The sequence below is a fragment of the Sminthopsis crassicaudata genome, chromosome 3 (genome assembly GCF_048593235.1).
Source record: "Sminthopsis crassicaudata isolate SCR6 chromosome 3, ASM4859323v1, whole genome shotgun sequence".
Classification (NCBI taxonomy): domain Eukaryota; kingdom Metazoa; phylum Chordata; class Mammalia; order Dasyuromorphia; family Dasyuridae; genus Sminthopsis; species Sminthopsis crassicaudata.
In genome coordinates this window covers 648,198,699-648,224,510 of record NC_133619.1, presented here as the reverse complement: position 1 = coordinate 648,224,510, position 25,812 = coordinate 648,198,699, and the positions used below count along the sequence as shown (strand labels likewise).

General features: G+C 43.1%; 1 protein-coding gene across 4 annotated transcripts; it reads left to right on the top strand.

Annotated features, from left to right (window-relative positions):
- Positions 1 to 2,068: 2,068 nt before the first annotated feature.
- Positions 2,069 to 24,218, top strand: LOC141565041 (uncharacterized). 4 transcript variants are annotated; one of them, XR_012488828.1, is made up of 5 exons: positions 2,069 to 2,381; positions 2,843 to 2,912; positions 6,491 to 6,617; positions 8,326 to 11,812; positions 21,573 to 24,218. XR_012488828.1 is itself a non-coding variant. In XM_074308045.1 (4 exons), the coding sequence occupies exons 2-4, from the start codon at positions 2,880 to 2,882 to the stop codon at positions 10,158 to 10,160; spliced, it is 1,995 nt and encodes a 664-aa protein (XP_074164146.1). In that variant the 5' UTR covers positions 2,069 to 2,381; positions 2,843 to 2,879; the 3' UTR covers positions 10,161 to 12,048. The 4 variants fall into 4 exon arrangements, 3 of the variants coding, with proteins under 3 accessions (XP_074164146.1, XP_074164147.1, XP_074164148.1); XM_074308045.1 differs by lacking the exon at positions 21,573 to 24,218 and having other exon boundaries at positions 8,326 to 12,048; XM_074308046.1 differs by lacking the exon at positions 21,573 to 24,218 and having other exon boundaries at positions 2,691 to 2,912; positions 8,326 to 12,048.
- The last annotated feature ends 1,594 nt before the right edge of the window (positions 24,219 to 25,812 follow it).

The following is a 25,812-nucleotide window of genomic DNA, read 5'->3' as shown; positions in this document are numbered from 1 at the left end:
GAGTAAGCTAGGAGCATCATAAAAAGTTTGCCTTCCTTTCCACACTCTTATGCTCCCTACATGGAAGAACCCTCAGTTTGAGACCCAATGAAATCTGGCAAATGGATGTGACATATTATAAATCTTTTGGTCATCTGTCTTTTATCCGTGTTGTGCTAGACACCTTTTAAGGATTCACTTTTGCAATACCAACAGCAAAGGAGACAGCCTAAGTGATCTCTGAATTCCTTATACAAGCTTTTGCAATTATGGATGTGCCACAAGTAATAAATCATATAATGGATCTGCATATACTTCTAAACATTTTGCACACTTTTGTGCACAGTATAAGATTTTACACACCACTGGCATATCTTTTAATCAAGATCAGGCAATAATATAGAGGACAAAGAGACATTAAGACACTCCTCCAAAAGTAAAAGAAAGGAGGAGCCTCAGGTAACCCTAGAGAACTTTTAAATTTAGCTCTTTATACCATTAATTTTTAAATTTTTGATAAAGATACACTGGCTCTGGCAGACAGGATTTGTAACCCAACAGAATGGCAATGTCCAGTGCGAGCAGCTCCACTATCTTTAGATGATTGCCAGGTGATGTGGAGAGATCCAGAAAGTGGTGACCTATGGTCCAGATAGGTTAGCTGTTTGGGGAAGAGGGTTTGCTTGTATTTCTACAGATGGAGAAGGCATCAGATGGGTACCAATGAGCCGTATTTTCCTTGTCTATCAGAGAGACAGAAAAAAAGAGAAAAACCTAAAAACAAAGGAGAAAAACTAAAAAACATCTGACACTGAAAGAGTATGGCTGATAATGAAACAATTAAAGAACTTAAAAACCAGCAGAAATCATTGTATTCCCTGAGATGAAACATTGTTGATAAGATTATTGTAAGATTTCAAAACTTGCAGGAATCAAATGATTCCTGGCACATGAAGTAATGGACAATAGATTCTTATTGGACTATTCCTAGGAGTTCTGGACATGTATAATTCCTCATGTGGATTCATGTTATTTGTTATATCATTTCTAGTCTGTGTTCTATTGCTATGTACTTATGTAATTTATATAATTATAGGTAATACCTCCCATATTGATGGCATCATGAAGGTGCTTTGTGCTGGAATTCTGTTTTCCCAGAAATCAACCGGAGTCAGGATCACTAAATGTCTTTATTCTTGATCTTTTTTTTTTTTTTTTTTTTTTTTTGAGGCTGGGGTTAAGTGACTTGCCCAGGGTCACACAGCTAGGAAGTGTTAAGTGTCTGAGATCAAATTTGAACTCGGATCCTACTGAATTCAAGGCTGGTGCTCTATCCACAGCGCCACCTAGCGGCCCCCTATTCTTGATCTTTTACAGTCAAGGTCAGGGGATTAGGCCTAGCAATATCATATACACCTTCCTCCCTCAAATGCCTGGAGAGACTGACCCCGAGTCTGTGTCTCAATTCCTCTTCCTCCTCCTTTCATACACCTCACTTCCCCCTCTTTGTCCCACCAATCAAGTCAGCACAGAACAGCTGGGGAGGGTCAACCTTCAAGCAAGTTAATAGGGAACTGTCCAATTTGCAATTAGTCTCACGTGCTTCATTATCTAAGTATATTGCTTCCCAAGTGGGAAGAAAGCTCTGGATCCAAGTGGTTCGGCAGTGTGGCCGGACCCGCTGAGGACCCGGATGTGCCGGATGGGCTTCGGAATAGGCCTTTGCGGAGAAGCTGCAGAGAGCCAGAAACCGTCCCCTCCCTTCCCCCCCCACCCCCAGCTTCCCCTCGGACCCTGCGCGCTAAGGAACGGACTCTGCCCTTAAAAGCACCGGCGCGGGCGGGAGAAGGGAAAGCCACGGGCGCTTTTTGTCACCTTCGCAACGGAGCCGAAGGAGGCTCTTAAAGAGGGGGGGCGCAGGTCTCCTGGCTAGCGGACCCTCCCGGGAGAAGGGGCACCGCGGCCCCATTTGTAATTAGGCAAAAGATCTAACAAAAAACCTCCACACCCACTTTTCCCGCCGGAACTTCCGATCACATCCGGGTCTCTGTCTCGTGCGGAACCCCTCCCTCCATCCCCGCCCCTCCCGAAAGGCTTGGGAAGGGATGCCCTGCAGCACATGCTCTGCTTCTTGGGCCCGGCTTTATTTCTGTTCTTTCTGAGCTGAGAGAGTGGCGGAGGGAGGAGGGCAGGAAGCATGTGTGCGCAGGCGCCGCCCGCGACTTCCCTTTTCCTTCTTGAGGCTCCTCCCCTTCGGCACCAGTTGCTGTGGGTCGTCTCAGAGACTTTGCAAAGCTGTGGGGACGCGTGCGTGAGAGGGGCGCGCGGGGAGAACTTGTACAAAAGTGCTGTAGCTGTGCCTGGGAGCGTGGAACTGAGCTCTGTGCATGACCTGAGTTCAGGTGGGTGTGGCTGCGGGGGGGGGGGCGGTTACCCCTCGTGATTTCACCTGAGGGGGCTGAGATGGGGGAGGGGCCGCTGCTTCGCCGTAACTTGGGGGGCTTCTCAGTGTTTCTTGTGGAGCCCAATTGACCCCTCCCCCACTGAGCCCCGCTCGCCCTTGACCCCATAGGGCTCCTGCTCCCAGGGCTGCTCCTCCTCCCAGAGTGCAGGAAACCTTGGTGTCCAGTGGAGGCTTCTGGGAGGGTCTCCCTGCCCCCCTGCGGGAGAGCTCTGCCTCCTCTGAGCCTCCATCTGCCTGCTTCTCTCAGATTTTCCTGCCTCCTCCTGGGGAGCAGCCGCCCCCCGCTGTCCCCGCCCCCAGAGCTCCGTCTGTCCCTCACTGTGGGCAGCTCCGCATCCTCCCCGGGCAGAGGAGCCTCAGGCCCCGTCCTCCCTGTCTGAGCTCCCTCTCCCTCCCCAGCCCGGCGGGCAGAGCACCCAAGCCCGGAACCAGGCAGATGGCCCTTGGCAGCCGGAGCCCCTCGTGCCAGGTGAGTGCAGTCCCTCCCCGGAGCTGAGCAGCATCAGGTGGGGGGTGGGGGATGGGGGGGTGTCCGAGAGAGCCCAGGAGGCTTCCTCCTGTCAGAGGGAGGGCTCCCTAGCATGTCCCCCTGGCACTGCCCATTTCCTGCCCAGTGAGCATTAAGGATGGCTCACTGTGCCAACCTCCTGGGGAGGCAAAGGAAGGATAAAACATGGTCCCTGCCCTCCCTGAGCTAACAGCCCGGTTTGGTACAAACATCTCATCAGCTGTGTCCCTACAAGCTCTGCAGGGGGAGGGGGGATGGGAGGTGCTCTCAGAGGGAAGGCGCCACCACTTTGGGGACCAGGAAAGTCTCTGTTCTGCAGAAGCTGAGATGGGAAGGAGGCCGGGAGGCCCAGGGGAGGAGGGAGGACTTTCCCAGGAGGACAGAAGGCCCTGGATGCCAGAGTTAGGGGATGGAGGGGCCTGGGCGAGGCTCAGCCAGGGCCCAGGGTCCCTGGTCCAGGAGGAGGAGGGGAGGAAGGTGGGGGAAGCCTGGCCTGGCTTTGGGCGCTGCTTCTGTGGCATCTGCCATGAGCCATGGAAACGTGATGTTCTGTGATCCCCTTGAGAGAATCTTCAGGGCCCGTGCTGGGCACGCCCAGGGTAAGGGAGCTCGGGATCCACCAGACACTGACCTGGGCTTTATTTGTCCCCTCAGGAGCCTGACATTTTCTTTTCTTATTTTTTTTTTTTTAAATGAGGCTGGGGTTAAGTGACTTGCCCACAGTCACACAGCTAGGAAGTGTTAAGTGTCTGAGACCAGATTTGAAGTCAGGTCCTCCTGAATTAAAGGCTGGTGCTCTATCCAGTGCGCCACCTAGTTGTCCCCTCAGGAGCCTGACATTTTCCATGGGCGGCTGAGGGACATGTGTGTGTCCTACTTCAGCAGATGACACGAACTCAGTCTCTCCTCCTGAGCCCCACCCCAGGCTCCTTGGAGGTGACTAGGTTTTGTCTTGTAGCCAGGCTCACACCCAGCATTGGTTATCTAACCCATCTCCTCACCGGCTCAGGTTGCCATGGCCTCCAGTCAGGGCACAGGGGGAGGGGAAGGGCCCTTGTTCAGAAAAGAACAGAGATGTGGGTCTGTGCTCTTAGGGTTAGGGAGGTGTTTATTAGTCAGAGTAGGCCCTGGAAGTGAGTGCATGAGGATTCTTGAAGGCATTGGCAGAAGGAACATAATGAAGGGGCCACTGAGAGTGTTAACATTGAGCACAGCCCGGGTAGATTCTAGTGGACTTACTCATTTTTGCTTGAACATTCAGGAAAGCTCCATTTGCTGGCTGAGAGCCTCAGTGGGATGTGTTGGGGGACGGGAGGGCACTTGGTGTGTCCCCCAGTTGAAGGAGGAAGCAGATTGGGAGGGGGTGACCTAAAGGTGGCCAGACGGCAGCACTGGGAGGCATGGTGAGGGTTGGTGCCACTGAGAAGTCTCCCCAGTCAGCAGGGCCTCTGGGTGGGCTGAGAGCTGAGGGAAGCAGGAGTCATGGCATGAAGGGGGCCCCCAAGGCCTCTTCTGGTTCTGTGAGGGGGAGTCAGGGAGAACACAGGTCGGTCCCCTGACCTCTCTGACCTTTAGGCTCAGACCTACCTGGGGAGTGCAAGCACAGGATTCATTTCTAGGAGACAGTTATGTCAAGGAAAAGGGGTGCTTGTTCTCACATCTTCTGCAGGCAAGAAAAGCCCCAGGTAAAGTTTGCTCAAAAACATGGACCCTGTGGAAGCTAGAAAAGACTCTTGTGACTTGTGTGAGCAAAGACCTTTCTGAGAGAGACCCCTTTTGCCTGGGTCCTAAGGCTACAGGCTCCTCCTCTCCCTCCAGTCTTTCTCATGGTCAAATTCAAACTTTAACTTAGACTGGTGTCTACTAATAGAAATGGTTCTTGGGAAAATTGAGATTCTGGAAGACATACCCTTCCTCAGTGTAAATCTAGTTTTATGGAACTGACTTTGTCCTAAACTGGATTATAAGATTTCATTGAAAGCCCCATGTGTTCTCCTCGGAGGATGCTGGGATATTTGAACTTCTGTAATATAATGAAAAAATTTGACCTTCATAATGAAAAATACTCTAAAAATTGGGCATTGAGTCAATATGGTTTAGATGAGCATGACTCTGTTCTCTAATTTGAGAGCAATCATTCTACAGTGCCGTATGGCTAAGTGGTTACATGGTTTTCTTTGTTACAATATCCAGGGCTGCTTTCACCTGAATCAATTTGCTTGGATTGCTGAAAGTGGAAGGAATGTGTAGGATTATGATTCTAATGATTGTTTTCTGCTAAATGGTCACTGAAAAATAATACCTTAAATCTGTTCTAATGATGTCCTTAGGAAAGCAAACCCTCTTCCAATGAAGATATTGAAAAATGAAGAATTATATGATTATATTTATTTAAAATGTTTACTAATTTATTCATGCAGTTAGACCTATTTAGCTTTGAACCTTAAAGTAATACAAACAGCTTTCTGTTAGGAAATGAAGTAAGTCCAGTATAAATTCTTTTCTTTGTAGCAAGTTCTTTGGCTTTTAGCAGGTAACTGCCATGTTTCTAGGCCAGGCCTTAAAAATCTTCAGAGCCATCACCTGCCTTGTCATTCCTCTTGATTCCTGATCCCCAGTATTCTGGAGTTCTTACATGATGTTGAAACCTTCTATAAATGTCATTCTTATGCATTTGCTCCATCTCCAACCCCAACTGATAAAATAGGACATTTGAAGTCAAGAAGGAAATTCTCCTTTCCCGACAGAGTTGCTTTTCTTGTGCAATAATTCAGTATTGAAATCCATTCCACATACAGGTGAAGGCAATCATCAAATAAAGAGAGCAGATGCCTTTGACCGTGACTGCTGATGTTATAGTGACCCATCCTTCCCAGTGTCATCTCAGCCTTTCAGTGTGAGAGTAGAGAATGCTGCTGCACTTGGCTGCAAGCAGTCTCATCCTACTCCATCAGGGACATATTGGGAGCAATATATCTCTAGGGTATTACACTTGATTTCGAGATAAGAATATTTTAGATTTTCAGGAAATTTTACCAGTTTTTATTTTGTTTGTTTCTTCTTTTCTCAGTGATCCATTTTCAGGTTTTGTTGACTCAGAATATAAAATCCTTGTCAACTTGCCCCAAACTCTTCATAGAATTTCCTTAACATGTCACTTAAGACATTTCTTATGGGGACCAATTTCCTGTCCTCTTCTCTCTCTTACATACATTCTAGTACCTCACTGATATGTCACAGACATTTCCCTCTGTTCATCAGGAGAGGTGTTGTACAGTAAGAAACCTTTACAAGCTTTTAGTATTCCAGGGTTATTCTCGTTTCAAAACAGAAAAGGCTTTCTCAGTATCTCATTGGGCCCTTAATGCCTGGTTGTAAAGTGTTGGCTGTAACTGTCACAAAGGTCATGTGATTTTTTTTTTTTTTTTTTTTTTTAAAGAGAAAACCCAACTCTGGTTGAGTTTCCTCCTCTGGGTTGATGAAGGTTGGACTGGATTCTGGAGTCTCAGCTCAAAATCTTGTGCTTTTTGATGGTTTAGGAGTTGGTGACTTTCAAAGATGTGATGGTGGACTTCACTGAGGAGGAGTGGGGGCTCTTGGACCCTTCTCAGAAGGAGCTGTTCAAGGAGGTCATGCTAGAGAATGTCCAGAATCTGCTGTCCTTAGGTAAGGACCATTTCCTGTCTTTTCTTGGTTTTAGGCCAAAAATAGCATAAGCAAAAGAGAATGGATGCATACTCTGTGCATCTTACCTTAGGTGCTAGGTCCTCTGGGTGCTCCAACTCTCCATTTACTTTGTTCTTGCCTTTTGACTTTTTAAAATCGAATCATTTGCTTTAATTTCGAAGCTGGAACCATAGATGACTCACATGATCAGTGTTCATTGTCAGGAAAAATAGGATTTTTTTTTTTTTTTTTTTTTTTTGCCTGTTTCTTGATGTTTCCTTGAGTCATTTACTTTCATTTCTGCAGTTCTACTTTTTAGGGAATATCTTCCTTCACTTATCTTTTTTTTTTTTTTTTCCATTTCCTTTTGAATTTGGCGAATTGATCTGTTAAATGATTGTTTTGTTCATTAGATTTTTTTTTTTTCCCCATTTCAATTTTCTGATTTTTAGGGAGTTGTTCTCTCTTCCATTTCACCAGTGCTGCTTTTCAAGGAGTTCTTTTTCTTTTTCCATCTTATCAAATCTATTTTGAGAGGAGTTGTTTTCTTGAGACCATTTCTCTTTCTTTAGCCATTCCTCAAGTGATGGGCCTCTATTTATTTTCCTATTCTTTGCCACACAGAAAGAGGTTCTACACATATTTTGCACTTGTGGGTCCTTTTCCCTCATTTAAGATTTCTTTGGTAATCAGATCCAGTGGATTACTGCTGAGTCACAGGATATGCAGAGTGTTCTATCCTTTTGGGCCTAATCTCAAATTGCTCTCCACCATGGGTGGATCTGGTCACAACTCCAGCAACAGCATATTAGCATCCCACTTTCCCCTCATCCCTTCCAACATTCTCCATTATCTTTTCCTGTCCTCTGAGGGAATATGGGAGGTGTGAGGTGGTAATAGCCATGGTCTCCTGAGAGTGCTACAGAAGTGTTCAGCCCATCTCTCCAGGATCCTGTTGGTGTCACTGATCAATGGGGCTCCATCAGCACTGAGTAGTTTAGGTTCACCCTTTTAGGACTTTGTCCCATAAATAGCTTTCAGGCATTGTTAAAGCAGTCAGCACCAACCTGAATTTTATGTGACCTCTTAGCCCAGAATTTTGAATGTTTCTCAAATTTTGTTTGCACTTAGTTTTTGGGGGGAGTTAATATCTGGCTTTTTCAGTGATTGAAGTAACTTATTTGCAGACTATGTAGAGTTCTGAGTTTTTGTTTCCTACAGCTGAATTTCCCCACCATTTTCATCAGACCAGTTTGGATATTTCCAAGTGTTCTGTCCCAGATGAGTATCTGGGGTAGTATGACAAATCTCTGAAAGTTGCCCAGTCATTTTCAGCTGAAATGTTGCAAGCTGTTGCCCCTAAGTTAGAAACAAACTTTTCTCCCTTGGAGAATTACTTTACTCTGTTGATATTGAATCTGGCTGTTAATCTCAGCCTATTGTTGCCCTTTCTGTTCAAGGGCCAGGACTCTGCTGTGTCCATCTCCTAGGTCACTTTCACATCCTGTAGGCCTGTTCTCTTTATAGAGGAAAAAGTCTATTAAATGCCAGTTTTTCTACAAGACTATATCTATGAAGTTTTATTCTATTGAGGTTAATAAGGAACCGGGCATGAGCTACCTAAGTCTTAAGTTGTCATTGCTTTTGCGTTTAATTATCTCTGTATTCCTTTCTGTGCCTTTTCTGTTTGATTGTTCATTTTCTTCAGATGTGGAGCCCAACTTGCAAAGGAATGAGATAAGTAGAAAGCTGGGAAATTTCGTGGAAGAATGTGACCTTCAAAGATTCATGAAGAATGGTCCCTGTGCCTTGGCTTTAAGGGAAATCCATGCCTCTAACTTCCAAGTAGATAATCCAAAGGGAGATCTTAACACACGTCAGAAAATTCACACTGGAGAGAAACCTTATAAATGTAATCAATGTGGAAAGGCTTACAGATTTAATTATAAGCTTGCAGAGCATCAGAGAATCCACACAGGAGAAAAGCCTTATAAGTGTAATCAGTGTGGAAAGGCTTTCATAAGAAACTTCACACTTCTGGAACATCAGAGAATCCACACAGGAGAAAAGCCTCATAAGTGTAATCAGTGTGGAAAGGCTTTCACATATCGTGCAAGTCTTGCTTTACATCAGAGAATTCACACTGATGAGAAGCCTTTTCGATGTAATCAGTGTGGAAAGGCTTTCAGATGCAATTACAAGCTTGCAGAACATCAGAGAATTCACACAGGAGAAAAACCTTATAAATGTAATCATTGTGGAAAGGCTTTCATAAGAAACCGCACACTTCTAGAACATCAGAGAATCCATACAGGAGAAAAGTCTTATAAATGTAATCATTGTGGAAAGGCTTTCAAATTAAATTGTAAGCTTGCAGAGCATCAGAGAATCCACACAGGAGAAAAGCCTTATAAGTGTAATCAGTGTGGAAAGGCTTTCATAAGAAACTTCACACTTCTGGAACATCAGAGAATCCACACAGGAGAAAAGCCTCATAAGTGTAATCAGTGTGGAAAGGCTTTCACATATCGTGCAAGTCTTGCTTTACATCAGAGAATCCACACTGATGAGAAGCCTTTTCGATGTAATCAGTGTGGAAAGGCTTTCAGATGCAATTACAAGCTTGCAGAACATCAGAGAATTCACACAGGAGAAAAACCTTATAAATGTAATCATTGTGGAAAGGCTTTCATAAGAAACCGCACACTTCTAGAACATCAGAGAATCCATACAGGAGAAAAGTCTTATAAATGTAATCATTGTGGAAAGGCTTTCAAATTAAATTGTAAGCTTGCAGAGCATCAGAGAATCCACACAGGAGAAAAGCCTTATAAGTGTAATCAGTGTGGAAAGGCTTTCATAAGAAACTTCACACTTCTGGAACATCAGAGAATCCACACAGGAGAAAAGCCTTATAAGTGTAATCATTGTGGAAAGGCTTTCATGAGAAACTTCACACTTCTGGAACATCAGAGAATCCACACAGGAGAAAAGCCTCATAAGTGTAATCATTGTGGAAAGGAATTCACATATCGTGCAAGTCTTGCTTTACATCAGAGAATCCACACTGATGAGAAGCCTTTTCAATGTAATCAATGTGGAAAGGCTTTCAGAAGTAATTACAAGCTTATAGAACATCAGAGAATTCACACAGGAGAAAAGCCTTTTAAGTGTTATCAGTGTGGGAAGGCTTTTAGACGTAAGTCCAACCTTAAAGAACATGAGAAAATTCACACTGGAGAGAAACCTTTTCAATGTAATCAATGTGGAAAGGCTTTCACAGGCAAAGGAGCTCTTAACAGCCATCAGAAAATCCACACTGGAGAGAAACCTTTTCAGTGTAATCATTGTGGAAAGGCTTTCACACATTGTTCAGGTCTTGGTGCACATAAGAAAATCCACACAGGAGAAAAGCCTTATAAGTGTAATCAATGTGGAAAGACTTTCAGATTTAAGTCCAAAGTTAAAGAACACGAGAAAATCCACACTGGGGAGAAACCTATTGAAATTATTCAGCGTGGAACGGCTTTTGCACAGAAGTGAAATCTTGCTGAACATCAAAGAACCTACATTGGAGAGAAATGTTTTGATATAGTCAGTGAGGAAAGGATTTCACCCTAAGGTCCTTTCCAGCTGCACATTAGAGAATCTTCCCTGGAGAGAAACCTTATAAAGGAAATTACTGTGGAAAGTTATTGAACTACAAATCCAAGATTGGTAAACATCAGAGAATCCTCAGGAAGGAAAAGTGTTAAGTGCTAAGTTGGTACTTAACCATTCTGTAGCTCAGAGTTCACACCTTTAGTTCAAATAAGCAAGTTCGTTGGTTGTAGTAGTTCCTACAAGCCCCTGAAGTACCCACAAGCCCATTCTCTGGGAGGATAAAAAGAGGCAAAATTGAGTCTGAACAACAGTCTAGACTGTGAGAAGAACAAGACTTCCCGGAAGAACTTCAGGGAGCTTGAGGAGATCCAGAGCCAGGATTCAGGAAGAAGAGGATTTGAGATTCTATCTTTGCTCTGGCTGGAGGCTCCAGAATCCTCCCAAGAAACCTGCTCACAGAGGGAAAGATTATACAGAAAAGAAACCTCCTTCCAGAGAAGGATTATAATTCAGAGACAATCAGAACATTACAGAGAAGCATTATGATAATAATAAATGTGAAGTGCTTTCACAAAGAGTTCCCATCTGGCTATATATGAGACAATCCAAACGGGAGAGAAATCTTATAAAAAAATTCAATGAGGAAAGGCTTTCAGCAAAGGCAGGGGCCCAAGGCCAAGCTGACTACCAAATACTTAATGGCAGCACAAAAAAAAACTAATCTAGTGGTAGAGTCAGGAATAGGCAGGAGGCAGTGCCCTTTGGCATGTCTTTATTTCCACTGTGGGCACCCCAGACCTAAGGCTGTCATTCTGGGTGAGGGCCTGGAAGAAGGCTCAGGAGTGGATGAGACTGAGAGCCTGGGAGGAATTCTGACTCTGAAATACCCCACTGAACATAGAGTAGTTACCAACTGGGGAGGGCAGCATGGACAGCTTGGGGTCATGCTTTCTATACTGTGTATTCCACAAGATCACCAAAGAGCCCCTTATGTCGCTCACAGAAGCCTCCCGACACCATGGGAAAGAAAGGATGACAGATTATGTTTGAGATCTTCAGCCCCTGCCAAGTTCCCTGACATCCAGCCTGGCTGCCTCCCTACCTCTGGCCATGCCCCTGGGGTTGTGATCAACTCTGGGGATGATAGGGCCCCCCCAGTGTCCGTGTTTTACATCCTTGCAGGAGCCAAACTCTGCTGGTTCTCACTGGCTGTGATCTGACAGACTCCAGCATGAAGATTTGGACCAAGGACATTTTCCCTCCTGCAGCTATTGAGAGCTATAGTGTGTGACATTATGAGCAGGGTCCTTTGCCACATGTAGCTGTCTCTGTAAAAGAGCCCTGAGCTCCCTGAGCATCAGGTCATTGGCCTTGGCAGGACTAGAGCTGGAGCCCAGAAGCTCTATTCGTGTGGAGTCCACCAAGGTCCCTTCAATTCCACTAGCTATGATGTCAGTATGGGAGGGCTTGTCTGAAGATTCAGAGTGGTAATCACCACATACCCAGGCCTTGCTGGAGGAAGCACAAAGAGATGACTGCCCTAGCTTCTGACCCAGTGAAAATCAAGCTCCTTCATCCACCTGAGCATTTTGGTATTTCTCTCATCTTTTACTTTTTGATCTGTTTTTTTTGGGGGGGTGGGGTGGGGGTGCAGCAAAATAACTGTGGAAATATGTATAGAAGAATTAGACATATGACACATATTATATTATTTGCTGAGGGCCTGGGCCAAGCGAGGGAAAATATTTAGAACACAGGATTTTGTAAGGGTGAATTCTGAAAATTATCCATACACATTTTTTGGTAAATAAAAAGCCTTTAAAAGAAATCATTCCAGATTATGTATTATGCAGTGTGACAGAGGATTTCTTGCCTCTAGGAAGCCTGTCCTGCTTGACAAAAATCTAGTTAACATCAGTCCAGATGTTGGAGAGGAGGGTGGGGTGGTGAAGGTACAGTATTATAGAACCAGGAGATCATTATACACTTCAACAACAATACTGTATGAGGATGTATTCTGATGGAAGTAGATATCAACAAAGAGAAGATCTAATTCAGTTCCAATTATCAATGATGGACAGAATCAGCTACACCTAGAGAGGGAACACTGGGAAATGAGTGTGATCTGTTTGCATTTTTTGTTTTTTTCCCCAGTTATTTTTACCTTCTGAATCCAGTTCTTGTGCAACAAGAGAACTGTTAGGTTCTGCAAACATATATTCTATGTAGGATATACTGTAACATATTTAACATGCATAAGATGGCCTGCCATCTAGGGGAAGGGGTGAGGGTAGGAAGGGAAAAAGCCAAACAGAAGTGAGTGCAAGGGATAATGTAAAAAATTACCCATGCATATGTTCTATCAATAAAAATTATAATAAAAAAAATATAATATAAAAAAATCTCATCTAAAGGGAAACAATTCCCACAAGTCTTAAGTTGAGTCCCCCATTGCAACCTTACTCAGGAAATCATCAGGGCTCCCAGAAGAGCTCTTCAGAATTGGGCCCCCGCTGCCCCTTCAGGATGGCTAAACAGTGTAGTATTCTTCTCTAAGATGTAATCTTCTTGGGGAGCAGCTTTCTTGAGGGGCTTCTGGAGGTAGCCTTAGTTTTAGTTCCAACTTTCTTTTGTTTTTAGAACATAGATGGTCATAACCTCCCTGATTTTTCCAGGAGGTGAGAACCCCCAAAAAAGAGGTGATCATCCATTCCCTGATTGCTCAAAAAAGAGGTGAAAACACCATAAAAGGAGGTGATCATGCCCTTCCTGACATCTCAGGGAGATGAAAACACCAAAGGAAATGAGAAATCAAATCAGATTAGTGGGTTTGTGGAGGGCTCACTTTGAAATCAGGTATACATAAATCCATCAACATGGGAGGTAGTACACATAATTATACAAATTACATAAGTACATAGCTATATAACAGGCTAGAAATAGTATGTGTCAACATGAGAAATCATATATGTCACTAAGTCCTAGAAATGGTCCAAAACCAATCTATTGTCCATTAGTTCATGTGCCAAGAATCCAATAATTCCTGCAAGTTTTGAAGGCCCGCAACAATCTCATCTTCTCTTAGGGAATCCAATGATTCCTGTAGATTTTGTTCTTAGATTTTGTCATTTGTTTCCAGGTTTTTCTCTTTTTCTGTCTCTCTCCAGGTTCTTGTCTCCACCCATCCCTTTCCTTCTCTATCTGTAGATATAGCAACAAACCCTTTCTCCCAAGCTGTTAACCTATCTAGTCCTGTTAGGCTCTTACTAAGTGCTAATGAGATATTAGGTTTTTACTAAGTGCTAAGTCGGTACTTAAAAATTTTCTAGTTCGGGCCTTTCCTGGGAGTTTGACTTGTGAATTCCTGGGGAAGAGCTTGCAGGCTTACGAGGAGCAAGTTCATTGATTGAAGTAATTTTTCCCAGAAGCCCTTTCATTATCCCAGGCCCATTCTCTGGGAGGATAAAAGAGGGCAGCTCTGGAGGAAAATGAAGTCTCTGCTCTAGACCAGACTTGAGGCAGCTCTCTGCAGGAAGGGAAATCACTTCTCTGAACTGTCTGGAGACAACGGTTCTCTACAGGAAGAAGAATTGTCCGAGAGATTTGAGCTGACACAGCAGATCTCCTCCCAGAGAGCGATTGGCAGCTTCTGGAGACAACAGCACGTTACATAGTCCCTTCTATTTACCACTTTCTAAATTTCTCATCATCTGGCAGTTATATTGGAGCTGCTCATACTGGACACTGCCCTTCTGTTGGGTTAAAAAAGCCTGTAGTCTCCCCACTTGTAATCCCTTTCAGATGGGAATCTGATTGCTTTTTTGGCTGATCACATCAGAGCCCTGACCTTTAAAAGTGTAACCTGGGCTGCCATTATGGTCCCATGACCCACTGATTGAGGTCTTAGAACTTGGGCCCACCTCATTTCCCTGGATCAATCTTCAGTCTGGGGCCCAGTGGAAGCCCTTGTGGCATTTTGGACATGGGGTTTTAGGTCCTCTCTCACCCTGTCTTCTCACTCTATCTGCATATCTACATAGGACTCTCAGATGTCCTATCTCTCCCCGAGTGTCTTTGAGAAGCAGTAAAAAAGCACTGAATTGTCACCTGAGCCCTAAGATTTCTCAGGAAACCAACAGATGCAGCAGTACATAAACCTATGTCTTTGTGTGTGTATTTGCACATGTGTGCAGGCAGATGCGCTCATTTATGTGTATTTGTGTACTCTCCTTTGGGGTTATTTCCATCCCAAACATTCCCTTTCCTATCCAGCTAAGGTGCCAAGAGCAAGGTGATTCCCACTGTGCTCCAGTATCTGGATGGTGGGTGTCAGTCTGTGCCCTAAGGTACGACTCTTCAGCTCAGGACCCTTCTGGTGCCTATAGCCTGTCCCTGCCCACCCAGTTGGAAAAAGTCCTGGAGAGTGGGGCCTGCCCTTGCTGATGTGAAAACAAAAAGCTAGAGGCATCCTGAAGGATCATGTGCTCTGGTGTGACCTTCCTAATCTGCCATTCTTGTGTCTCAGGACCCTCATGTTCTGCTGTCAGGACCCCTTCTCTTTTCATGAGTACCCAGATATTGAAGGGAGCAGAGGGAAATGGGGAGCATTAAATTGGTGAATCAGGAACCAGCCCAACCCTAGACTTGGAGGGAGATGAGGTTTGTTAAGTGGGTGGAGAACATGTGCAACGGGGGCTAGGCTTGATGTGTAGTTTTTGGGGTTCCCAGTAAGGGAACCAAAAGTATGAGCTTTAGGTTTTGGAGTTCCCTTTTGTAGGGAACCAAATGATAAAGCCTAGATTTGAGTTTGGGGTTTCTGGTGGTCAGGGAGTTAAACGATAAGTTCTAGAGGCAGGTTCTAGGTTCAGGGAACCAAATGGAGAGGTGTGGCTCCCCTAGGCCCCTGGGATGTGGTGCAAGGGGAGGCAGTTTTGGGGAAGCCCTTTCTGGGGCCACAGAGATTGTAAAGGAATTTACAAACCTGAAATCCTGACAGAGGCATAAAGTCTCTTTAGGGAAGTAGGTGAGGGTAGAGGGGGATGGCACTGGAAGGCATATTATCCAGTGGGCAGAGGCTTCCTTGGCATAGCCTGGCACAGCTGGCAGACTAGAAGCTCTGCAAAGAGGCTTAAGATGGGCCCTTTTATACTGGGAGTTTGGGCTCCAAGCTGGGTTTCAGCCTGAGCTGAAATTGAATAGAAATGAATGAGATTCTTTATGCCAGTAGGCTGGGAAGTCCTTAGCTGGGACCGCAGCCGCCCCAGGAGATGAGGGAGAGAAGCTGCTCCTCCTCCTTCCCTCGGCAGGGCCCTCCCTGAGGCGGAGGCCCAGGAGCGAGTCTCCCCGCGGGAGGCCCAGAGTCTCCGGGTCCCCAGTTCAGGCTCAGGCGCCCCCGGCATCTGCGGGTTCTCGGCGCCGCCTTTCGGACTCCCCGCTCCTCCCCATCCCCGGCTTCCAGCGGGAGAAATCGCGTTAGTTCCAGGCTCAGGGACATGCTCCGCCATCGAGGTGCGGCTCGGGGGCTCCGGCCTAGGAGGAGGCCTCAGCCCTGTGCTCTGGGGGCGGCTTTCTCGTCCATGGGGGAGGAACTTGGGCCTGCCCCCTCCCTCCCCGGGCGGAGGCGCGAGGAAGAGCTTCGGTCCTGGGAAGAAAGCTCGGGATCCTCCCGGTTCAGCAGCGCGGCGGACCCGCTGAGGACCCGGATGTGCCGGATGGGCTTCGGAATCGGCATTTGCGGAAAAGCTGCAGAGAGCCAGAAACCTCCCGCCACTTCCCCCCCCCCCCCCCCACTCCCCCGGAGCTTCCCCGGCAGCGGGGCCGAGGCAGCCTCTGGTGACAAGCGTCCTGGAGGCTGCTTCTGGTCTTATCCCACCTTGGATCCCAGAGCCTGGGGGGGAGGGCATGAGATCACAGGAAGGGCTTAGGGAGGGAGGCAGGACTGCTTCCTGCTCAGACCCAGCTCACTTCCAGGCCTGACCCTCCCTGCTCCCTCCTGGGGTGGAGTCTCTCCCCTGAGGGTGGGGAAGGGCCACTGGTAGTCCCTGCCCTGAAAACTGTCTCTCTCTGGGCAGAGCAGCTTCCAGCCCAAGATGGGAAGCTCAGACCCTGTCATCTTCTGAATTCCTTCTCTGCCCCTCAGGCTGCTCCCAGGGCTCTCTGAGTCCTCTTTGCCAGGTCTTGGGTCTCATTAATGAGCCCTGAGAATGTGGCTCCTGGGTGCCAAGCACTGTGCCCAACTCTGGGGGGAGGCAAAGGGAGGTTACAAACTAAGGGTCCCTCCCCCCTCCCCCCAGCTAACTGTCCAGTTTAGGGACAACAACTCCTCAAGGGTGTCCACACAAACCCTGTACAATGTAGACTTCTCAGAGAGAAGGCTCCACCACTATGGGGACCTGGAATGGCTCTTTTTTCAGAAGGTGAAACTTTAACTGAGATGGGGAAGGAGGCGGAGAGGCCCAGGGGAGGAGGGAGGACATTCCCAGGACAGAAGGCCCTGAATGCCAGAGTTAGGGGGTGGAGGGTCTTGGTCAAGGCTCAGCCAGAGCTCAGGGTCCCTGGGTCCAGGAGGAAGAAGGGAGGAAGGTGGGAGAAGCCTGGCCCGGTTTTGGGTTGATTTTACTTTAAAATGAATAGTAATAGTAACAGCTTTCTGTCAGGAAATGACCTAAGGCAACTCTCAATTCCTTGTGTTGTAGGAAGTTCTTTGGCCTTTAGCAGGGTGCTGCCTTGGCACAAACTCAGTGTCTAAAAAATGTAATCAAAATTAGGAAAATTAGGAAAATTCTCCAATTCCACCTGGCATAGAAGTTACTCAGCTGAGTTAATTTGGTCTCAACTCAACTGAGGCTTTATTCAGTTGTTCACAAATTTAAAACTAGACAGAAAGGAAGCTAAAAGTGAAATATACACGAGAAGTAGATGAGTCAGATGTTTTCAAGAAAATCAAAATGGCAAAAAGAAAAAAAAATAGTGAGAGATTTTTATATTCAAGGAATATAATTTTTCCTAAGGAAAAAAAAAAAACTTCTGAAAAAGGCAATCCTATCATTCTGCTGGAACTTAAAGCAAATGAAATGCAAAAGCATCACCAGCTAAATGCACTTCCCAAGCACAGTTCCTATATGCAGCAGGTTAGAAAATAAGTGATTCCTTCTAGAACATCAAAGTGTTTGCAGATGTGGGCACTCTCTTCTTGTATGATAGCGATCCATCTGTCTTTTTTTACTCATTCTGATCCCCATTATTCTAGTGTTCTTACATGATGTTGAAATCATTTCTTTTACAGAAATAAATTGTATATGTCTTTCTTATGCATTTGCTCATTCTCCAATCCCATATGATAAAATACTACATTTTAAGAAAGGAAACTCTCCTTTTCCCATGGAGCTACACTTCTTTTTCAATAATTCAGTTCTGAAGTGCATTAATCCATTCCATTAACAAATCAAGGCAATTGTAAAACAAAGAGAGCAGATGTTTTGTCCATGACCCATCCTGCCCAGTGTCATGTCAGCCCATCAGTGTAAGAATAGAGAATGCTTGACATGGCTGGAAGCAGTCTCATACTACTCTGTCATGGACATATTGGGAGTAATATATCTCTAGGAAACTTTTCTAGCTTTCATCTGGTTAGGAATATTTCATAATTTTAGCAAATTTACCAAATCTCTTTTTTTCTTTCTTCTTTCTTCAGTGATGAATGTTCAGGTTCTGTTGACCCAAGAATGTAAAGTCCTTGTCAACTTCTCCCAAACTCTTCATAGAATTTCCTTAACATGTCACTTATGACACTTTTTGTGGGAAGGAATTTCCCCTCCTCTCTTTCTCTTACACACTTTCTCTTACTTCCACTGATACTTCACCAACATTTTCCCTCCTTTTATCAAGACAAGCATTGTACAGTAAGAAATCTTTCAGCATTCCAAGGTGAGTCTTACTTCAAACAGAAAAGGTATTTCTCAGTATCCTACTGGGTTCTGAATACCTGGTTGCTAAGTGTTGGCTGCGACAATCATAAAGGTCATGTGAATTTGGTAGACAAACCCCAACTCTGGTTCAGTTTTCTCCTCTGGGTTGGTCAGGGTTGGACCAGATAAATTCTGGAGTTTCAGGTCAAAATCTTGTGCCTTTTGATGGCTTAGGAGTTGGTGACCTTCAAGGATGTGATGGTGGACTTCACTGAAGAGGAGTGGAGGCTCTTGGATCCTTCCCAGAAGGAGCTCTACAAGTAGGTCACACTGGAGAATGTTCAGAATCTGCTGTCCTTGGATAAGGACCATATCCTGTCTTTTCTTGGTTTAGTTGTCAGGCCAAATATAGCATAAGCAGGAGAAAATGGATGCATAGTCTGGTGCCTCCCAGTCTCAGGTAGTAGGTCCTCTGGGTGCTCCAAATCTCCATCCACTTTGTTCTTTCCTTGTAGCCTTTTTGAATTGAATCATTTACTTCCAGTTCAACAGCTGGAGTCATAGATGACCAGGGTTCATTGCCAGGAAAACCATGATTTCTGTTTGGCTGATTCTTTTTTTTTTTTTGATACTTTATTTTTTAAATTGTATTGTTTAATTATAGTTTTTATTTACCAGATATATGCATAGGCAATTTTACAGCATTGACAATTGCCAAACCCTTTGTTCCATTAATTGTATTTTTTTATTATAGCTTTTTATATACAAATCATATGCATGGGTAATATTTCAACACTGACCCTTGAAAACATTCTGTTCCAACTTTTCCCCTCCTTCCTCCCCCTCCCCTAGATGGGAGATAGTCCCATACATGTTAAATATGTTAAAGTATATTTTAAAGACAATATATGCATACATATTTATATAGTTATCTTGTTGCACAGGAAACATCGGATTTAGAAAGAAGGTAGAAATAACCTGAAAAGAAAAAAAATGTAAACACACAATAACAGAAAGAGTGGAAATGTTACTTTGTTGTCTGAAATCATTTCCTAGCATTCTTTCTCTGGGTGTACCTGGTTGTGTTCATTACAGATCAATTGGAACTGATTTGGATCCTCTTATTGTGGATGAGAGCCACATCCATTAGAATTGATCATCATACAGTATTGTTGTTGAAGTGTATAATGATCTCCTGGTTCTCCTCATTTCACTTAGCATCAGTGTATTCATCCTGCTAGTCATTTCTTTCTTTTTTTTTTTTTTTTAAATTATTTTCTTATTTATTTTTTATTTAGTCATTTCTTATAGAACAATAATATTCTATAACATTCATATACCACAATTTATTCAGCCATTCTCCAATTGGTGGGCATCTCTTCAATTTCCACATTCTAGCCACTACAAAAAAGGCTGCCACAAACATTTTTGCACATATGGGTCCTTTTCTTTAATATCCCTTTGAGTATAGTTCCAAATTGTTCTCCAGAATGCTTGGATCCATTCACAATTCCACTAACAATGCATCAGTGTCCCAGTTTTCTCCAACAATGTTCATCATTATCTTTTCCTGTCATTCTAGCCAATCTGACAGGTGTGTAGTGATATGACAAGTTGTCTTAATTTGCAATTCTCTGATTAATAATGACTTGGAACACCTTTTCATATGACTAGAAATAGTTTCAATTTCTTCATCTGAAAATTGTCTGTTCATATCCTTTGACCATTTATCAATTGGAGAATGGCTTATAAATTAGAGTCAATTCTCTATATATTTTGGAAATGAGGCCTTTATCAGAACCTTTTGGTGTAAAAATGGTTTGTAGTTTATTGCTTTCCTTCTAATCCTGTCCACATTTGTTTTATTTGTACAAAAGCTTTTTAATTTAATATCGATATTTTCTATTTTGTGATCAATAATGACCACTAGTTCTTCTTTGGTCACAAATTCCTTCCTCCTCCACAGGTCTGAGAGGTAAATGATCCTATGTTCTGCTAATTTATTTATAATCTCATTCTTTATGCCTAGATTATGAAGCCATTTTGACCATATCTTGGTGTACAGTGTTATGTATTGGTCAATGCCTACTTTCTGCCATACTAATTTCCAATTTTTCTAGCAATTTTTGTCAAAAAATGAATTCTTATCTCAAAGGCTGAGGTCTTTGGGTTTGTATTTGACTTATTCTTGATGTGTCGTTGAGTCATTCACTTTGTTCAAATCTACTTTTTAGTGAATTTGTTTCTTCAGTTAGCTTTTTTATCTCCTTTTGGCCAATTGAACTTTTAAATGATTTGTTGTGTTCATTGGATTTTTTTTTTCCCATTTCACCAATTCCACTTCTCTGGGTTTTTTTTCTCTTTTCCATTTCACTAATTCTGTTTTTCAGGGAGTTCTCGTCTTTTTCCATTTTGCCATATCTGTTTTGACAAGATTTTTTTTTCTTTAAACAATTTCTTTGTTTCTTTGGCCATTCCTCTATTGATGATCATCTATTCATTTTCCTCTTCTTTCACACACAAAAAGAGGTTCTACAATTATTTTTGCACTTGTGGCTCTTTTTCCCTGACTTTTGATATCTTTGGTATTCAGACCCAGTGGGGTTACTGCTGAATCACAGGATATCCACAGTTTTATATCTCTTTGGACCTAATCCTAAATTGCTTTCCAAAATGATTGGATCTGGTCACAATTCCACCAACAGAATTAGTATCCCACTTTCCCCTCATCCCTTCCCACATTCCTCATTATCTTCTGACTTCCTAGGTGATATGATAAGTGTGAGGTGGTAATACCCATGGTCTCCTGAGAGTGCTACAGAAGTGTTCAAACCATCTCTCTAGGATCCTTTTGGTAATACTAATCAATGTGGCTCCATCAGCACTAAATAGTTCAGCTTCACCCTATTAGGTCTTTGACCCATAAATAGCTTTCAGGCATTGTAAATGCAGTCCACACAAACTATATCATCTGAATTTCCCCACCATTTGCATCAGACCAGTTTGGATATTTCCAAGTGTTGTCCCAGATGAATAACTGGGGTACTATACAACAAATCTCTGAGAGCTGCCCAGTCCTTTTCAGCAGAAATGTTGCAAATCTTGTTTCCAAGTTAGAAACAAACTGTCCTCCTCTGGAGAATCAGTTGATATTGAATCCGGCTATTCTCTTGGCTTATTGCTGCCCTTTCTTTTCACGAAGCAGTACTCTACTGTGTCCATCTCCTAGGCACTTTCACATCCTATAGGTCTCTTCTCCTTACAGAGAGCAAGTCTGTTAAATGCCAGTTTTTGCTACAAGAGTATATCAATGAAATTTTACTCTTTGGAGGTTAGTAAGGAGAAGGGCATGAGCTATCTAAGTCTTAAGTTATCATTGTTTTTGCTTTTAATTATCTGTGTGTATCTTTTTTTGCCTCTGTGTTTGATGGTTTATTTTTTTCAGATGTGGAGCCCGACATTGAATGAAATGATATGAATAGATAGCTGGGACTTTTTGTGGAAGAATGTGACCTGCAAAAATTCATGAAGGATGGTCCCTGTGCCTTGAATTTGAAGGAGCTCCATGCCTCTAACATTGAAGTAGATAACCTGAAGTCTGACTGTGAATTAGATGAAAGTAGAAAGAGATTCAGGCAATCTTCTTTCCTAAATCAGTATAAGAAAATGAATTCTGGGAAGAACTGGCTTCTGGATAGTGAATAAGAGAAATGTTTTCCCAAACAGGTAGAGCTTTTTCATTCTCAGAAGAAACCTGCTGAAATACTAATAAATCTAGATAATCAATGGAAAATGGCCTTCAGCAAGAGTTTAGACCTCACCAGACATCAGAAAAATGATAATGAGGAAATGTTTGTGTGGGTAGTCAAGATGGAAAGGCCTTGAGCCAGATGTCTAAGCTCATTACTCAGCAGGTAGTTCAGAGAATAAAGCAACCTGATGAATATAATGAATATCAAGCAATGTCAATCCATCATTCATCTCTTCCTTACTGATCTAGAGTTCACCCTGGCTGAAAAAATCCTTTATTTGGTGAATGTGGGAAGGCCTATAGTGGAAATTCAGGCCTTGATAGATTTCAGAAGATTCATCCAGGAGAGTTTCATAAATATAATGAAGGTGGGAAGACCTTCACACAGCAATTCTTTCTAGCTATACCTAAGGGAATCCACACTGACGTGGACCCTTTTGAATGTAACCACTGTGGAAAGCCTTTTGCATCTATTCCACTCTAAGTAATCATCACAGAATCCACACTGGAGCAAAACTTTATAAATGTATCAATGTGGAAAGGCTTTCAGATTTAATTATAAGCTTGCAGAACATAAGAGATTCACACAGGAGAAAAGCCTTCCTAATGACTGTGGAAAGGCTTTCACCCAGAATGCAGATCTTGCTTTACATTAAAGAATCCACCCTAGAAAGAAAGCTTACAAATGTAATCAATGTGAGAAAGCTTTTATACACAGTGCCAGTGTTGCTTTACACTAGAGAATCCACACTGGAGAGAAACCTTATGAATGCAATAATTGTGGAAAGGCTTTCAAACGGAGTACCTTCTTGCTGAACATCAGAGAATCCACACAGGAGAAAAGCCTTATAAATATAATCAATGTGGAAAGGCTTTCACATGGAGTGCCAGTCTTGCTTTACACCAGAGAATACACACTTGAGAGAAACTTTATGAATGCAATCATTGTGGAAACACTTTCAAACTTAAGTACCAGCTTATAGAATATCAGAGAATCCACACTGGAGAGAAACCTTATAAATGTAACCAATGTGGAAAGAGTTTCACCCAGCCTACTGGTCTTGCTTTACATCAGAGAATCCACACTGGAGAGAAACCTTACAAATGTAATCAGTGTGGGAAAGCTTTTACACAAAAGACTAATCTTAAAAGGCATCAGAGAATCCACACAGGAGAGAAAACCTCATAAATTTAATCAATGTGGAAAGACTTTCATAAAGAGAGTCATTCTTTCTTTACATCAGAGAATTCACAAAGGAGAAAAGCCTATTTGATTGAACATCAAAGAACCCACACTACAGAGAAACACTTTGAATGGAGTCAATGAGGAAAGGATTTCACACAAATAATTCCCAATTCCTATATTTTTGTCTGTTTACATTTTTTATTTCCTTCACAGGCTAATTGTACACTATTTCAAAGTCTGATTCTTTTTGTACAGCAAAATAACTGTATGGACATGTATACACATATTGTATTTAACTTATACTTTAACATATATAACATGTATGCCATCTGGAGGAGGGAGTGGGGGGAAGGAGGGGAAAAGTTGGAACAAAAGGTTTTGCAACTGTCAATGCTGAAAAATTACCCATGCATATATCTTGTAAATTAAAAGCTAGATAATTTTTAAAAGCCAATTTAAAAAGGTATTTTATTTTCCCCAATTACATGTAAAGACAATTTAAACATTCGGTTTTCTAAATAAAATTTTAGTTCCAAATTTTCTCCCTCTCACTTTCTTATTTATTTATTTTTATTATTGTAGCTTTTTATCCAAAAAACCATATGCATAGGTAATTTTTCAGCATTGACCCTTGCAAGAACTTCTGTTCCAATTTTCCCCTACTTCACCCCCTCCCCTACATGGCAGGCAGTCCCATACATGTTAACATATATGTTAAATACAATATATGTATTCATATTTATACATTTATCTTGTTGCACAAGAAAAATCGAATTTAGAAAGAAGGTAAAAATAACCTGGGAAGAAAAACAAAAATGCAAGGAAACAATAGAAAAAATGTAAATGCTATGTTGTGGTCCTCACTTATTTCCCAGTGTTTTTTTTTGCTGGGTATAATTGATTCTGTTCCTCACTGATCAATTGGAACTTATATAGATCCTCTCATTGCCAAAGATAGCCACCTCCATCAGAATTGATTCTTATTTATATTGTTGTTGACGTCTGTGATGTTCTCTTGATTCTGCTCATTTCATTTAGCAGCAGTTTATATAGGTCTCTCCAAGTCACTCTGTATTCATCCTACTTGTTATTTCTTACAGAACAATAATATTCCATAACATTCACATAATATTCATATAAAATAATTTACTCAACATTTCTCCAATTGTTGGGCATCCATTCAATTTACAATTTCTAGCCACTACAAAAAGGGCTGCCACAAACATTTTGCACGTGGGTCCTGTTACACCCCTATGGACTACTATAACCTGGTAGCTCCCCTTAGAGCTACTCTTAATGACTGTCCGTCGACTGCATGGCTAGGCCACACTTACCCGTCTTTGGGCACCAACCCGGATCCCATAGAGAGAGATCACCAGGAGGTAGGGGTGAAATGAAAGAGAACTTTATTCTTAGATAGCACATATTTATACCCCCCTGAGGATCTGAGGGAAGGGGGAGGTCCTCTAGGAACTTGACATAATGGGATTGGCCTGAGAAGAAGGAGGGAAGCATGCTAGGCTTTGAGAGCACTAAGGAGGGAAGTGTGATACCTGGAATCAGACACCGCCTCTTGGGGCTATGCCCCACCTCCACGTAGGACTCGCCTGCGCCTCAGAATCTCTCATCCTTCAGGTCTTCCCACATGCCTTGAACTGCATTCCTTGCTTCTAGAGTCTTTTTAACCCTTACATCTCCCCCTCTTTTATTAATACCTGTTCTCATGTTGACTTGACAAATGAGAAGTTCTTCCATAAGCTCCTGTAAAGAATTTTTTTTTTTTAAGAATACATATAAAGCATTCTAGAAAAGTAGGCAAAATCAAAAGAAGCAACAATACAAAAATGGCTACATAGAGCCCCATACAATAGAAGGGGTTGGGAAAGGAAGTATGTTGGATCCAATCACTAAATTGGTCCAGCAAGGATAGTCATCTCTCTGCTATGGCGCTGTTTTGGATGTCTCCTGGGTCATCTCCTTCTCTTCTTCTTCAACCCCTGTTTCAATAGGGGCAACTTTCCTTGTCCTTCTTTCTGGAATCATGCAGCCTTCCTCATCAGGATCTGCAAGTCATAAATATCCCAGCCCTCTCCAAAGTACTAAGGATGGACCTTGCCAATGTCCTTCCTCATCCTTCCAAAGGATGTTTTAAATATTCTCTAGCACTTGAAGCACAGTTTTTATGGAGCTTAGTTTTCTCCTGTCTATAAGATTGTGCCAAATGTATCATTCCTGGAGAGAGGTTGATATCCCTATCCAGGAACAAAAAATTTTAAGTATATAAAGTCTTATCCATGTCTGCCTGTGTGGGCCATGGTGGGTTCTGTCTATTTACTCCCCCTTTCTGTTTAACAAGGGTGACCTTCAGAGTATGATTGGCCTGTTCCACTAGGGCCTGACCCTGTGGATTATAGGAAATCCCTATAAAATGCTTAATGGCGAATGTGGCAAAGAAGATGGCCATCTGCTTAGAAGTATAAGCCGGCCCATTGTTGGTCTTTATGATATTAGGAACTCTGTGAGAGGAGAAGTAACTATATAAATGTTTAATGACTGAAGGAGTGTTCTCACAGGAGGCCATTGTGGCCCAAAAGATTCTAGAATAAGTGTCAATAGAGATGTGGATGGCCACATGGCCTACATGTGTCACATCCATTTGCCACAAATCATTGGGGGATAAACTCTTGGGATTAACTCCTTTACTAGGTGTCGGAGGGAGAAACTGAGCACACTGCTTCCCTTATATGT